Raw genomic sequence first — 16,694 nt, 5'->3', positions numbered from 1 at the left:
AGTGGAAGCCAGGAACAATCTAAACTCTATCATCAAGCTGACTATCTCTGATGGTGATCAGGTTCACAAAGTGGATGAGATTGAAGGTGTGGCTGTAGACTATTTCAAGACCCTGTTTAAGATGGATCCAACCCCTCCCCCCTCCATTTCTGATGGTCTCCTAAACAAGTTCATTCCTGCCAACTTGGCCACTCTTCTTAAGGCTATCCCACTGAGGATGAGATTTCTAGTGCTATATCTCTCATAAGACAAGCAAAGCTCCGTGTCCTGATGGGTTCAGTAGGGGATTTTTTTCGTCCTCTTGGGAGCTTATTAAAGAGGACATGATCAAAGCAGTTAGGAGCTTCTTCTTCATAGCCACACATTTCTTTGCCTCATTCCAAAGAAAGAGGGGGCGGATGCTATGCAAGAATTATTTCAGGCCAATCTGTCTATGCAATCTCCTTTACAAGTTCATAGCTAAAATCCCGGCAAATAGAATCAAGCTTGTGGTTGACTCCCTTGTTAACAATAACCAATCGGCCTTCATCGCTGGGAGAAGCATTGGAGATAACATTCTCCTTTGTCATGAAATTGTTTGAGGGTTTGATAGAAAAATCCCACCCCTCTGTAGCTCTTATGAAGATGACATCCACAAGGCTTTCGACTCTTTGAGATGGAATTACATTGTCTTGATCTTTAAAAGCATGGGATTCCCTCCAGTTTTCACTAATTGGATATATCACTGCATTGCCTCCCCTCAATTCTCAGTTTTGGTGAATGGAAGTCCGGCTGGTTACTTCCCCAATGTTATTAAGGCGGTGAGGCGACTGAGCCATTTGAGGGTCTTTTGGAGCGCTTTGGCGATAGGGTGGGCACAAGGCGTCGCCTTATTGAATAAAGTGTTAAGGTATTTTATTTTTTACGTAACCATTCTATTTGGTTCTAATGACATATTAAAAATTATATAATACTACTCATGCTAAATAAAGACTAAATGTTCATACTTCATGCTAATGCAAGAGATTCATAACAAAACAAATCAATAAAGGGAATAAACTAAGTTCGCCTTCATCAATCATCATCATAGCATATAATATAAATATATAATTACACAATCAATATTGACAACCAGTAGCCAAGAACATCAAACCAGATTACCAGAACCAAGGAGCTAAATATTCATCTAAAAAAAAAAGAGAGCTGCAGAATAAGCCATAATACTATATCCAGCAGTATCATCTCATAAAGAATAAATCAGAAAGCTACCAGCCACAAAAAGCAATACTTGATAATCAAAAGAATAATACCCAGGCTACAATACACAATCAATATTGACAACCAGCAGCCAAGAACATCAAACCAGAACCAAGGAGCTGCATATTCATCCAAAAAAGAAAAAGAAAAAGAGAGAGAGAGCTGCAGGTTGCAGTGAAGAAGGGAGAAGATAGAAGGGGGATTGGGATAGGAAAAGAAAGCAGAAAAAACGCTGCAACAGAGGGAGGAAAAAAAAAAAAGGAAAAGGAAAGAAGGTAGAACCGTAGAAGGGAGAGGAAAAAGGAAAAAAAATTCTCTCGCACTGCAGTTCCGCACTTCCAGCTGCAGTAAGGAAAGAAAAAGGAAAAAAACAGGGAAATAGAAGAGATCAAGAGAAAGAAGAAGAAAATACAATAGGTAGAAACAATAGAACGAAGAAGAATAAAGAAGATGAAAAAAAATTAATAAATACATCAAACGTTCCTGCCTTGGTCTGAGGAATGTTCACCAAAGGACTCTCATCGTCGCTGGTGGAGTCTCGTCACTGCCGGAACAAGATCCCTTTTAACGTAATGTAAATTTAATTTAATTTAATTTTTTTTTGAGGTTTTCTATTTAAATACCCTTGATCCCATGCTTCTCATATGTAAACTTCCCCATATACTTTCCAATCAATGAAATCTATATGGAATTAGTGGTAAAATAGTAAAAAAAAAAAAAAAAAAAAAAGGGCATAAAGTGACTGCCTTATGTGCAGCCAATAATGCGATGCACTGCCTTATGCTCCTAGCACCGCCTCAGCGCCTTGGCGACGCCTTAATAACTATGTACTTCCCTTCTTCAGTGGGTATCAGATGGGGATGTTCTCTCTCTCCCTACATCTTTTGCCTTGCTATGGAAGTCCTCTCCAGAAGTTTACAAGTGGCCACAAATCAGCACCTCATATCTACCATTCCCAAGTGCAAGGCTATTAAACTTAGGTACTTTTTGACAACGTTCCCAGAAATACATTTCTGCGTTTTTCTGTTCTTAGAAATGGAGAAACAGGATAAAAAGCGTTTGGTAAAAGTGTTTCGTTTCACCTGTTTTTAGAAATAGAAATAGAAATTTCTACCTATTTATGGTGCAAGAAACGAACCAGGTGAAACGAGTAGGCCGTTTCCGGAAACGACTAAAATGGACCTCTAATTACCCCCTGCTCGATAAAAACTCCCTCATTTCCACAATAAGGCTGAGAAAGCACGTCTCTGTGGAAAGCAACCTCCTCCACCGTCATCAACCGCCTCCACTCATCTAACGTTGAAAGATTCACAGAAGAAGTGCTGAATAGGTCCGTGGGGTAGATCACCCAATCTTCGGCTACCGTCGACGAAATCCAGAGCTCACTCATAGTCAACAAATTTCTCTCCATACAGCGAAACCTACTGAACAAAAAACACAAAAAAAAAAAAGGAAAAAAAGATCTAAACTTCGAATTAAATAAAGTAGAGAATCATCACCAACGCAAAAAAGCTCCTTCGAGAAGATCGACCTCGATCCGCTTCGTCTCTAACCGATCTGAGGATTACCAGTTCAAAGAAATCAAGAAAAACTGCAAGATCAACTAGTCAAGAAAATTAACTTCGGAAAAGATTGAAAGAAAGATATTAAAGAAGAGAAGAAGAGATGGAGATGATAATCAAAGGCGAAGAAACCAGGAGACCCCTTCACTGAGATAGATTTAAGCCAGCAGAACAGTGACAGATAAATGTTTCAAGAAACAAGGTTTATCAAACACCTAAAATTCCATTTCTGTTCCCAGAAATGTGAATTTATGTTTCCAGAAACGGCAGAAATGTTGTCAAACGGTACCTTAATCATCTCGCTTTTGCTGATGACTTGATGATCTTCTCCAGAGCCGATTTATCATCTCTTGGAAGCATTATGTTATGTTTGTCTCAATTTGCTATAATGTCAAGTCTCCATATCAATCCTGCAAAATCTCTCTTCTTGGCGGGGATCTCCGACTCTGCCAAAGCTTCTCTGCTTGAGCAAACTGGTTTCCGCATTAGGATCCTTCTGGTGAAGTGTCTTGGCCTTCCCCTTATTCCTGCAAGGCTCTTTGCCCACTACTGCACTCCTATGCTTGACCTCATCAGAAAGCGCCTCCAACTCTGGAAAGGAAAGCTATTATCCTTCGCGGGTCAGCTTGAGCTCATTAGATCCGTTCTCCAAGCTTCTTACATTTATTGGTCGGGTATCTATGGGTTGCCCATTGTGTCCAAGTTGGAATCCATTTTTTCCTCTTTCCCGTGGAAAGGAAAAGAATGCTCCAGATTTCTTCGTCCCATCAGCTGGGTTGCTAATTGCCTTCCTAAAGCTGAAGGGGGCTTAGCTTTGAGAAGGATCAAGGATGTCAATCTGGCTGGTATCATCAAGTTGGCCAGGAAGATCATCTCCAAGAAGAATAGTATATGGATGGAATGGGTATACTCGAATCCCCTTAAAGCTGACTCCTTTTGGACAGTGAAGATCCCGATTGATGCTTCATGGGTTTGGCGCAAGATCATTGCTATCCGCCCCTTCATCTCCTCAGCCATCTCCTCTCAGATTGGCAATGGGGAAAGCACCTTCCTTTGGCTCGACCCTTGGCACCCCAATGGAATTTTATATCACACTGTAAGTGCCAGAAGCATCTATAACTCGGGCTTATCCAAGTTTGCCCTTGTGGCTGAAATCTTATCTTCTGGCAACTGGTCTCCCCCGGTTCAAGCTTTGATTCATCATGCAGATATATGGAACCCTTTACCGACCATTACAGTTTCCCATCAGCAAAGTCAAGATACTATCCACTGGATGCCATCCTCTTCTAAGCTTTTCTTTGCTAAGGTAGCTTGGGAGTTTGTCAGGATTCATGGCCCGACCTTTCCATGGCACAAACTTATATGGTTCCCTCACCACGTTCCCTACCAGAGTTTCACGACTTGGAGAGTCTTCACTAACTCCTTGCCCAAATGTAATTTAAGGCATAACTTAAAAACCCCCTTTTGAGTGAAATAGCTGAATGAGGACAGATCTGGAATTAATCCCAAGGAAAACTCAGTTCTGGAATTAATTTGGTGTTCTAATAAAGAGTGGCAGAATTGTAATTATAAGTCACCAAGCTAGTAAATGGAAAACAAGGAATAACATGTGATGAGGAAGGGGTATTTTGGAATTAGAAATAAAGATCGGGACTATAGAAGATAATGGAAGAAGAGAGGGGCAGCATTGGAAACAGTCAATTTAAAGGGGAAAAATCTCACTTTTTGAAGGTTGTCTTCAACCTTCAGCAACGTACAGAACCAGCGAACATTGGGACGACCTCAGATTGAGAGAGCTTCTTCAGTAGGCCTCAGTTTGGCTTGAAACTTCCAGCGAAGGGTCGCAGCATCAGGTCTTCCATAAATCCAACACCAGAAAATCTCGATGGCCCAGAGCTAATGTGTTTGAGTTTGCAACTGGATCTGACAATGGAAAAACTCAGACCTCCGTCCGGGTTTGATTTATCACCACAAAAACCAAGTTTTGAAAGGGCTTCTCTTGGGTTTGTGTCACCTATTAGTAGGGAACTCTCTACCAAAGACTCAGCCCAAATAGCTCAAAGGAGAAAGAGATCAATCCTCTAAACTAGGGCTGCAACTGTCGTGCAGAACAGGGTAAGAAAAAAAATCAGAGAATAATAGAGAGGAAATAGGAGAAGGGAAAAAGAAGATATTAACAGATTTCAGAGAGGGAGGAAGAGGGATCGGCAGTAATGGATTCAAACCCAAATTCTTCAACTTCATTCAATTATTCAAAAATCTAAAACTGAAATTTCTCCATCGAGTACATGTCCAATATAAAGAAAAAAAAAAAATTATTGCCAACTAAGTTAAAATGGAAACTAATCTAAAATTAGAAACTAACAAATTTCAAAGAAATTGTTTCTAAAACAAAAGAAAATCAAATCAAAAGATTTTTTTTTTCCTAAGTCTATCGTGCAACTGCATCACCAACTCTCGCTCTCTTGATAAAATTTGGGGCTCCATCTTCTTTGATGTCAAGACCAAGATTTCTCGGATTTCCTCCAACTATAACCTCTCCCCTAGAAACAATCATATTGTAAATTCCTGGGAGCTGCCCAGCTCCATCAGGAATAGCTCTATTCCTAAGTTGGTTTCACTTTCTCCCCCCCTCCCCTTTTTAGGGGCTGTCAGTCTTTTTTTCTTATTGCTTGGTAATGAATTGTATATTCACCCAAAAAAAGGTTAGAACTGTAATAATTGGACCAGCAGCCAAGCCCTTTACTTATTAATAAAAATAAGGGAGAGAGATTACAATAATGTCCCCCCAACCATAACCGACTGACTTAAGTAGAGTCAGCTATGGTGGAGTGGACCAATATGCCCCTGCAGCACCTAAAATCTATTTCTACCATAAGAAAATGAGATTTTGAACGGTAAAGACAAGTCAAAAGGATGAGAGTATCAGAAATGCAAAAAACAGCCCTGCATTACTTGTAGACACTCAATCCACAGAACTCGAACAATCAGAAATCTTTAAAATAGACACTCAGAATAATTCTGGAAATTTGGATTGTATCTCATATGCAAGCACTAGCTCCCAGGATCAATTACTAGAGCCTATATCACTTGGCGATGAAAGTCAATACTTGATAGTCCACAATGAGACCAAGGAAAAACTATGTTCTCCCTCTGGTTTTTGTTACCTGTGTGAAATGGGGAGTCCATGGGTCAACTTTTTACCCCATGCTTCTTCATCTATGCAGTTTGGGCCCACTTGTTTGTGCTCGATCTCTTGGAATCCCCTTTGGGAATGCACGATCTGATGAGGTTTTGGAAGTTGGTTCCTCTTGCGTAAGCTTATGGACAGTTCGTGATGTTAATTGGCATTCAAGCCGTTCAGTTGAGAGGAATAATCAAATGTTTAGGGTTCATTCAAGAAGTCCTAGACAGTAAGACATCATCATGTTAAGGATGGTTAGGTCTGCTACTATGGAGATTTTTTAGTAAAATGCCATCAAGGATTTAAGTATCAGCTATTGCATCGGGGGGGGGGTGATTTTAAGAGACATCGTATTGGAGATACGCAAGATACGCGAAGATATGCATGGAAATATGGTCAAGAAATGCATGGATATGCTTATGATACATATAAATATAGTTTTGAAGCCTAAAACCTTATAATGCAATATGTAAATATATTTCAGCTCAATGCAAAAATTTGAATTGTTTTTATCTAATCTAGTGATGCATAACAAAAAAAGAGATTTGAGCACACCCCAAAAAAGAAAAAGAAAAAAGTGATTTGCAGCTTGACCACTTTTTCGCCCAAACCTGTTTTGATCCATGATTTGAGAATTGTAAGTCCCCAAAACTTGTTGAAATTGTGGAGATTAGGGTCTTTTTTTAATGTTGATTGGGGAATTGTAAGTCCCCAAAACTTGTTAAAATTGTGGAGATTATGGTCTTCTTTTATGTTAGATGATTTCTTTTAACTCCTATCGAAGAGAAAACAAGTTTCCAAGGCCTTTAGTTGCTTTTAGTTTTTTTTCTCTCTCACTGTTTCTGTTTTGCAAGTTTAAAGGAGGTATATCAATCGTATCTTATCTGTATTGGACTGTATCAGACTGTATCGGTCCCATATTGGTTGGTACAAATTTTTTTTGAAAATAAATATCGTATTGATACCCACCAATAACATTACGTATTGGCCAATCCAATAAGATACCTACCGATACTTAAAACCCTGAGTGCCGTTATATTACTTTTTGAGAGTGAGGCCTCTCTTTTTGTTGATTCCTACACATAAACAGCATTGTTGAGACCCCTCTTCCTACCGCCTTCAAGCTAATCCCTTCTGGGCACTTAGGTAGGTAATCCTGGACTAGCTGGCATTAGATGATTATTTAGAATCATGTAAGGGGGTGCATGTTTCTTGTTCATAGGGTCCATTGAAGTTAGTGATTTTACAACTGCAGAGTGAAGGTGGTGATAACAGGTCTGGAAGCTACATTATCCCATGGTTGGCTAGTTGGTGTGATTGAAGGAGACTCCGCTATTGTTATTAGTTAAATGAGATCTAGTGATGGGAGGACCTTGAAAGTAATCTCTCTCAGATCTAGGGGGTACTTTTACCCTTTTTGGAGAGAGAAATCAGCAAACTCTCGATACTGAGCTAGCCAAAGGAGGGGTGAATAGGCAACCCTTATATATGAGTAGGCATCTGAGTTATTAGTTCTTTCCAAAGGTCTGGCCTGGCCTTGCCTTGCCTTTTACTTCTTGTGGTAAATTTAGTTTTGAACTCCTTGACAATTGATTTTACAATACAAATTTGAAACAAGCCCAAAAATATCAGAAGGTACATAATGCGAACATTAGGAAGGCACCAGCTTATACAAACCAAATGGTCCTCCATTACGAGCTTGGCCAAGAAGAGCACCATAACAGCATTTAACTGAAAAAATTCAGTAGCAGGGAAGGACCAAGGGGGTTGGTCAAGAAAAGCATCACAACAGTATTGACAGAAGAACATTTGAATTATTTGAGAACCCAATGCACCATCTTCATTTACAATTTTGATGTCAGTTTGATGACTAAGTAATCCCATTGTAGTAATTGATGATATCAGCATTTTGTGGAGTCTCGCCACTTAAATTGATGTAACTTCTTACATCTATGGTTGCAACAAAATTAGTTTTTGTTTTATTTATGGGGTTCACAACTTTAGTTTTCTTACTAATGCAGGAAAAGATTCAAAGCAGCCACAAGTAGATGAAGCTTTGAACTTTGATCCAGTTAGACAACACAGACATTTTTGCCCCTGGATTGTGTCAACAGGAAGTGCTGCACCTGGGTGGCAACAAACATTGTCTGCTTTAGATTGCAGGAAAGAGCCTTCTCAACCTTTGCTTGCAGATTCTCCATCTTTCATGTCTGAGGTATGTCAACGGATGTGCTGATGTATATAAACTTGGTAAATCCCTGCAATTTATGCAACTGTTCCCTCTCTGAAGTAGCTCCTTGCTTTGTATGTTTTAAACCTTTTGACAGGCTGATGATCCCATTGTTTCGGTCCGAAAGCTTTTCATGTCTCCATCTGCAAAGAGAATGAAGACTTCTAATGAATCATGCTAGGGTTGTTGAGAACCAGTGATAGGGTTTGCAAGGTGAGAAGATGAACATGGATCTTCAGATGTCAGACACATAAGCTATATTGGGATTTCCATCAGTGAGCGGGGATGCAACCTATGTGGGCCATTTTGTTGATATCACTGAAGGGGCATATTTCTTTTGGGATGCATCGCCGCATTGCCGCGTTTCCATTTAAAAACAAAAAGCAGTGATGCATACAATTTTGCTGGGCCTGCCGCCATCCTTTACTGTTAAAAACTTTAATCGAGTTTTGTCGGTTGGAGACCATGTGTTGGGAGCAGTCTTGGCTTTTACAGAAAGATGAGTACACTGTGTTGCAGAACCCACCTCATTGTCAGACGTACCAAAAATGGTGGGAGAAGAAATAATGTACATTGGAATGCTAGTCAATTAAGCCACAATTGATGACAACAATCTTGGGATAAGGACGATCAAAGCCTCTCTGTAACAGCCTTTATCAACCTGCTCAGCAATGTGCAAACAAGCGATGTTTCATCTTTTAATTTGTGTTTTAAGACAAATGTGGCTATCATAACATATGATACTGAATTAGCGGGCAACTGTTTCTCTTTAACAACTTCACACTATCTGTCCTGTCCACCACATCCCCCCACACAAAACTGCCAATGTGCATTGATTAGGCGTTTAAAAAGTTCTGGAGCATTTCGACTAGTAGATCACAAACTCAGGCTCTCTTTGGCATAGTTTATATATATATATATATATGTGTGTGTATATATATATATATATATATTTATTACCTATTTATGAATAATCAATAATGATAATAGATTATGGGCTACAATCAATAATCGATTGGTTGCTACTAGACATAATTGATTGTACAATGAAAGATTTGGTATGCCTAGTGCAGAATATATTATGTAACAGTGCATATTGTGCAACGTCGGGTGTTACTACCGCAGGACTCTAGGAACCAGCCTTTTGTGACTTTTTATTGTGTAGGACCTGAATATGGGAACTGTGTCATTATCAATAATGTGCTCACACAAAACCTTGTCATGTCTTTTAGTGTGTCCCTCTGATTTAAGTGTAAGTATTGCTCTACATGCGACCTGAATTTTGCATTTCAGCTTTGTCAATAATTAGATTTTTTTTTTGTGTGTGTGTGTGTGTGGACATGTTAGTGGGTCTTCATTTCAAACAAAATATGCTGGTGATGCTCTAGCTAATTGTTTTGTAAATAATCACTTTATTGACAGGCCCTTTGTTAGGCGGTTCATTCAACCATTTCACCACAGGAAGCTGCCATTGGGGGTTGTTTTGTTATATGATGGTCAATTGACTCAAGTCGCAGCTCCCCCACCAAGGACACCCTCTCGCCCCCAACCCCAAAAAAAAAAAAAAGGGTTGTTACTGTTGCGCCTAATCAGCAGTTTCTTGGTACAAATTCATCCAATTGGTGCAATATTTCTTCTCAATAGATTCGTGGTTTTGGTTATCCCCAATGCCCCTTGATAGATTTTGAGTATTCAATTTCTGGACTTGATGTTTTACTTCGAATAATATGGAGTCTGTCTGTTCTTTTGATTGACGAGCAAACAAGCCCGTCTTCTTAGAACCCATTAATGGGGGACTTGGCCTGGGAAGGGGAGAGTGGCCGAGTGGTCAAAAGCGATAAACTGTAAATCTGTTGAAGGTTTTCTATGTAGGTTCAAATCCTACCTCTCCCACCGTGTTTGATCTTAAATATTATATAAAAAAATGTGGATTTTCCACTGTGCTGTCATTCAGAATAAATGCATTGAGTTCCTTGCCTTTATAAACTACTATCTAAACAGTACTTTCATGTAGTCCATGGGAAGGGTTTGTGGTTCGTGAGATAGAGAACCTCTTCTACCAATTATACGCAGCTCAACGATTTGAGATCTACAGCATGTTTTGGACTGCTTTCTTCCTTCCTATAGAGAGAGAGAGAGAGAGAGAGAGAGAGAGAGAGAGTAACACGTTGGATGTTCTCATAGGGTTTCAGAATCTCTTCAGAACAAATAGTAGAGTTGCAATGTGGAGGGAATAGAAGGGATTTTCTAAAAATATGTAAAACTCAACATTTACCATTAATTTTGAGCCATTACAACATTTGTTTATTAAAGATTTAGCGCATACATAACAATATTCGCTTTATCCCAATAAATCATAAACACGTTCCAACTTCTTTATGAATTTATTGATATATTAATTTATATTAATTAGAAATAAGGGTAGTAAAATATCAAATGCCTCTATTTATGTTTGTGCCGAATAAACACAAATCTAAACTATACCAAAAAGAGCTTTATTAGTCCGTCTTCTCTTAGAGATCAAATTTGTCGTCAAGTATGAAGGGGGTCCTTGGATTTAGGCTGAGTTTCACTCATAATAAAGCTTTTTAATTCATCTCGGGTGGAGGCTGTTAAAGTCTCCCTCTAGTTTGTGGAGTAGGATTTTAAAGGCTGAATATTTTTCCAATAAAAGTATTCTTGCCTCTTATTTAAAACCAAAGAAAGGGGCATGGGTACGGAATAGTATTGCCTACTAGTTTCAATGTCGAAAGAACTTGTGTTGGAAAGTTGGGACTGGGGAATTGATTGAATTTGAAGAGTCATGGATTCCTTGTTGGACTCGAGTTTATCCTGGTGCGAGTAGAAACAATATCCCCGTTGCTTATGAAATTTCTGATCATTTGCTTGGGAGGTCTTGGAATTTATCTATGTTTAGCTCGTTATTCCCTAGTAATATTATTCATCTAAAAAAAAAAAAATGCTCGCATTATCTGGTATGTTGATTTTTATTATTTTTTATTTTTTTTATTTTTTTATTTGTTAGGACTTTTATGTGGGCTTAACTGATACCAATTGATTCATTGGGCCTAAACAATTATAACACACTCTGATTAGGAAATTCATAGCCCAATCTATTGTGGGAATAAATTAGGGTTTTAGGGATTCTATTATAAATAGAAGCTAATGGTCTTTACATCCATCACTTTTACCTTTATGGTTTTGAAATCACGGACTATATGTGAGAATTCTAAGGATGAAAGGCTGCAGAAGATCTTAGCAGATGGAACTCCATTGAGTAGTTCTTCATTGTCATCTTCATGGAAGTAATCTTCAAGCACATGTGACAAAGGTTCATAATCAATACTCATATGATTTTAAACTTACACACAGGAATTCCTCTACTCCCATTGATTAGCATAGATGAGACAAATCTACATGTTTGTGTATTCTTAAGATCCAAAAATCATTGATCTTGTTTTAGGGACTACACCCAAGGTTAATCTCTTTTATGATTCTTGTATTCTAAACACTATGGGTTATTCATATGATTCTATGGAATAAAATCCCCAATACTGTCCTCTCAAAAATTGAAGTTTTGACAGCTAAAACATATGCAAGTTTTGAGTCATCTAATTCTCAAGAATATGTTGGGAATTCATTCGGAGAAGTCACATTCTCTAAAAGTATGGTCTCTATTGTGGAAATAAAAACTACATTCTTAAACAAAGGTTGTGTGTGTGCATGAATTTATTTTCTTGCCTCTTGATTTTTCGTGTGACTCCTTTGCATTGACCAGAAAGGAACTATCATTTTTTCTTATCTTTTTCGCTAATACATCTTATTTCTTGTGGATTTCAAGGAACCACTATATTGTAATGAAGTCCCCACCCAATCCAATGATGACCATGAAAAGCATTGCTAGATGGATTGCAGATTTGAACTGTTTTCCATCGGATTGTGATTATATTGGGGACCATTTCTGATGACCATGAGCTTCTTTCTGAAAATTATAGTTAAATGTGATGGGAGCTTTGTTAAAAGGACTAATGAGGTTGGTTGGGAATCACATTTTGCTTGTAGATCTTGTTAGGTTGTGAGCTACACTAATATGGGTGCCCCATTGGGCTCATAGTGGTTAAGCCCATTTGAGGAGGATAGGCTCAACCCACCTATTGTGGGACTAGGTTAGGGCTGGGTGGACTGTAAATAATCTCTATGGTCCCTGCAGTCACCACTGCGAGAGAACAAAATTCACTGACAGAGTTGTGGTGAGGATCCAAGTAGGAGACTACAGAAGACCCTAAATGGTGTGTTCTTATTCATGGGACGACGGTTCGTGATCAAGATCAAACAATGTAGCTTCCCAAACTTCTTTACAGGTATTCTTCAGTCTCATTAACTGTTTAATAAATGGTGTGTCCTATAGAATTCTCTGAATTGTATTTCTTTCATGTATGGGTTTTGTAAGTACTGTAAGCCCCTATTAATAATCCATAGAAACCACAACAATGGAAACTATCTTGGCCACGAAGGTTTGTCTTAACATTGAAAATAACCTTGGTCACGTCGGATGGATTGGATTAGCCAATACCTTTCTCTCAATTGGCAAGGGGTTGTAGTGCCTTGGTCTGTTTTTCTAGCCCAATGCAATCTAATATGCCAACATATCACATCATAATAGTAAAACAACCATCATTGGGAATGCAGTATTGGAACTACCTCGGCCACACTGCACCCATACAAAAATAACCACACACTCTTTCACTTTGTAAGAATGCAGTACTGGAAAATACCTCGACCACACTGCACCCCATCCAACAACGACAATCATAATCTCTCACAATTTTCCAACACACACTATCCAAAATTCACCAACACTTACTATCCACATCACACGCCACATGTACCTCTCATTTTTCAATAAAGTATTAGTTTATCAAATGCTCAAACACATGATCATATATAGAAACAAATAAGAATAAAGACTCTTAAAAATAAAACACAAAACCCACTCACCTCTCGTCTCTATGAGTCGTGTACTGTTAATGACCTCATACTGCGTAGCCTCATTGCTTGACGACACTATTCATTGGAAACATAAGGGTTCTAGCCTACAAATGAATAGATTAATGTGTTAGATCATCCAGAGGTGGGCTCACTTGTGTTAATTGGGGAATTAACCCAGTAATAGGAGAAAACACATTTATTTGTCAAACAGACCTTCGTAAACTTAAGTTACTGTATAAGGAGCTATTAGCTCATTTATTCCATAACTACCAAACTAAAGACAAGAGAAGAAGAGAAAAGAGAAAGACGAAGAAGGAAAGAAGAAAGGAGGGCAAGGAAGAGAAGGAGGGTTGGCGCAAAAGAAGGGGGGCATCTCCACTCACCTACACACACCAAATCAACTCTCTCTCTCTCTCTCTCTCTCTCTCTCTCTCTCTCTCTCTCTCTCTCTCTCTCTCTCTCTCTCTCTCTCCTTAATAAGATAATTGGGACAACTCTAACTGTTTGAAATTTAAAATATAACCACAAGCATACGGATCAGTGTAGCTACGGGTCGAACACATAGAGAATAGTCACTTTATTTTTGATTTTTTTTAATAATGCAAAAGTGAACCGCTTAATAGTTGTGATCTAATTCTAACTACTGTCCTAAACATATGTATCTAAAATAACATCCTAATCATTTGTCATCTAAGAATTTAAATATGCAAGCCACGCAATTAAAATTAAATAAATAAATAACTAAAAATAAACAACCCACGAAATTAAAAAGCAATGAAGGAAAAAAAATACTAAAATAAAAATAAAGTAAAAGAAAAAGGGATAAAGCTAAAGAGAGGCTCACAAGTAGGTTTCTCTACTTAGCCCAAGGGATGCATTATAATATGAGCTTCCCTACTTGACCAGAGAGTTACTCTTACAAGGGTTACTCTACTTGGCTTTAGGAAAATGGAGGCAATTAAAATAAAAACAATAAAATGATGGTTCTATGGCTAGGAGGGGCAATGCCAACACATACACTAGCCATAAACCTTGGGGGAAAGGGATAGCAATAATGTAATGACTGAAATTACAATCTTAAATTAAGAAAGAAAGGGTAGTCATAAGAGGAAATGATAGGGGGGAGAGAAGACTATTGAAGAAGCCTCCCTACCTGAATCAATGCTTGAACTTGAAAGCTTGGGTGATTTGAGATACTGCCAACCCTAAAAACCAGATCTGGAATGAACCAAATCTGAAATTTCTAGGTCTGGAGAAAAAAAATCTTGAAAAAAAAAAAAAAAAAAAAAAAAAAAAAAAAAAACTGAACTTGAAAAAGAGATGCTCCAGGGCTCGTTTTCTTGTCACCTAGATCTAAGCCTAGAACTATAACTTAAAAATTACAACTCAATTGCATAAATCATTAATATAAAAGGTTGAATAAAAATAAAAGAGTGCTTGCATTAATTGAAACAAAAAAAAAGCTATTACAAAAGTGATTAAAGCAAAAACAAAGAAGAACTAAAACTAGAGAGAGAGAGAGAGAGAGAGAGAGAGAGAGAGAGAGAGCAACTAAAAAAAAACCTTAGAAGAAGAATGAATTGCCTCCTCCCCTTGTGTTGATTCTATTATATAGAGAATGGGGGAGGAAAGCTAACGATTTTAGCTTCTAAAAAAAAAAAGATTTTTTTTTGATCTTGTTGATGAGGTGGAGGAGAGAGAAGGGAGAAAGAGAGAAAACATGTGGAGAGAGAATCTCCCACAATTTTTGTTGCCTTTTTTTCCTATTTTTCTCTCTCTTCTTGTGCAAAAGACCCCCTTGGCCAATTTTTCTTGCTAAAGTTCTAGTTTTCTCATTCCTTCCAGTTGAATTTCAAGTCCATTCATGTACTGTTCATATCGGGTTTGAACTCAGTTTACTGGAAAGTCCTCTTTAATTTGCTTTGTTTAGACCAACTTTTGCAACATAGGAAAGAATTCTTTCTAACACCTTACCCACCCTAGGCTTCAGTTTGAATCATTTAATGAGTGATAGTGAAGAACCCTGAAATGTATTTTTATTTGCTAAATGTGCTTGAATTAGTTTATTTATTTGATGGATGGTGAACTCAATACAATTTATAACTCAATTATTCATTTCATTTACATATTTCTTTAAGTTGGATTTAAAGGAGCTTCTTGTGGGAACTAGTTTATTTACTGTTATTGTGTCTAGAAATTATTTGTTAATTTTGCTTCTTATGGGATATATCTACAATCTTTTTTTATTTTTTATTTTTTATTATTTAGAAAACATTTTATTGTTGGTTGTACATTTTAATGTTAATATGCTAGATCAGATTTACCCTTTACATACTAATAGTGAAAATCTGAAATTGTAGTTTGTAGTGCAGCAATAGTGCAATGGCTAATAACCAGGTGGCTGCAAACTGGACCCAGGCTGAGACTTATGAATTTGTTAAACTAATGATTGACAACGTTAAAAAGGGGAATAAGACTAATTCAACTTTTAGCAAAAATGGTTGGACTAATATTAAGGAGCGACTAGAGTCTGTTGTGAGTCGAACATTTACTAGAGAACAACTCCGGAACAAGATGAACAAAATGCGTACGGACTACAGAAATTTTAAGAAATTGTTGGAAACTGCGGGTTTTAAATGGAATCCAATAACCAAGACAGCGACAACTGATGATACAGTATGGGCAAATGCTTTACAGGTAAACAACATTATCTATTTCTAGTTTTAAAATTGATTTTACATTTATAAAGTCTCATACGTTGTGCTGTACTATTCAGACAAATCCAGGCTGGACAAAGTTTAAGAAGAATGGATTACCACATTGGCCTAAGCTGCAGGTGATCTTTGGAGATTCATATGCACGTGGAGATAGGGAAACTAATCAGGATGAGGAAGATTTTGGGGAGACACAGATGAACAAAGATCCACAAACACCACTCAATATGAATCTGGAAGATATAGAAGTTGATTTGGAGATGACTAACCCTTCCAAGCATAGGCTTGACAGAAATCCTACTGGATGTAGGAAGAAAATTTCAACCACAAATGTGAATCATGTAATGAAGAATCTCGATAAATTTTGTAGTTGGAGAATGAAGCTGGGTGCTAATCCAGAAATCACATTTGTAGGACGAACTAACCAACCTTGTGGATCAGCGATAGCTGGTGGTAGTATTAATCAACATACCACAATTAATCACAGTGTGGTTAGTTGTCAAGCCTTACTAGACTCAATACCTGATTTGCCACAGGATGTATATTTCAAAGCTGTGGAGCGTATGTGGGATGATCCTAATTGGAGGATGTCGTTCTGTGCAACACTTCCTGAACGAAGGAAGTGGTTTATAGATCATCTTACTGCTGAATCTTCTGATAACCAGTAGACTACTTTAGGTTTTTGTGTGGTGATAAAACTCTGGATTGCTTTTATTTTATGGTTGTGGATGTTTAAGGTATTGTGTTAGTTTTACTTTGTTTTTTTTTTTTTTTTTTTT

General features: G+C 37.9%; 2 protein-coding genes across 4 annotated transcripts in view; both read left to right on the top strand.

The window, feature by feature from the left end:
- The window catches only part of LOC122081613, a 79,841-nt gene extending 70,755 nt beyond the window's left edge, over positions 1–9,086 (top strand). For all 3 annotated transcript variants that reach the window (XM_042648811.1, XM_042648800.1, XM_042648806.1), the window contains 2 exons: positions 8,004–8,197; positions 8,310–9,086. In XM_042648811.1, the coding sequence (XP_042504745.1) occupies positions 8,004–8,197; positions 8,310–8,393 (278 nt within the window). In that variant the 3' untranslated portion in view covers positions 8,394–9,086. The remainder of the gene's footprint in view (positions 1–8,003; positions 8,198–8,309) is intronic.
- Positions 9,087–15,583: 6,497 nt separating this feature from the next.
- Positions 15,584–16,583, top strand: LOC122072078 (uncharacterized protein At2g29880-like). The gene is made up of 2 exons (XM_042636621.1): positions 15,584–15,898; positions 15,978–16,583. The coding sequence occupies exons 1-2, from the start codon at positions 15,584–15,586 to the stop codon at positions 16,581–16,583; spliced, it is 921 nt and encodes a 306-aa protein (XP_042492555.1).
- Positions 16,584–16,694: the final 111 nt, after the last annotated feature.

Source organism: Macadamia integrifolia, chromosome 1 (genome assembly GCF_013358625.1).
Source record: "Macadamia integrifolia cultivar HAES 741 chromosome 1, SCU_Mint_v3, whole genome shotgun sequence".
NCBI lineage: Eukaryota > Viridiplantae > Streptophyta > Magnoliopsida > Proteales > Proteaceae > Macadamia > Macadamia integrifolia.
The sequence above is the reverse complement of the archived record's forward strand: the minus strand, read 5'-3'. Positions and strand labels throughout refer to the sequence as shown.

Coding starts and splice junctions, on each gene's coding strand:
- LOC122072078 (XM_042636621.1), top strand. CDS start 15,584: ATGGCTAATAACCAGGTGGCTGCAAACTGGACCCAGGCTGAGACTTAT. Junction 15,899..15,977: donor TATGGGCAAATGCTTTACAG/GTAAACAACATT, acceptor TGTACTATTCAG/ACAAATCCAGGCTGGACAAA.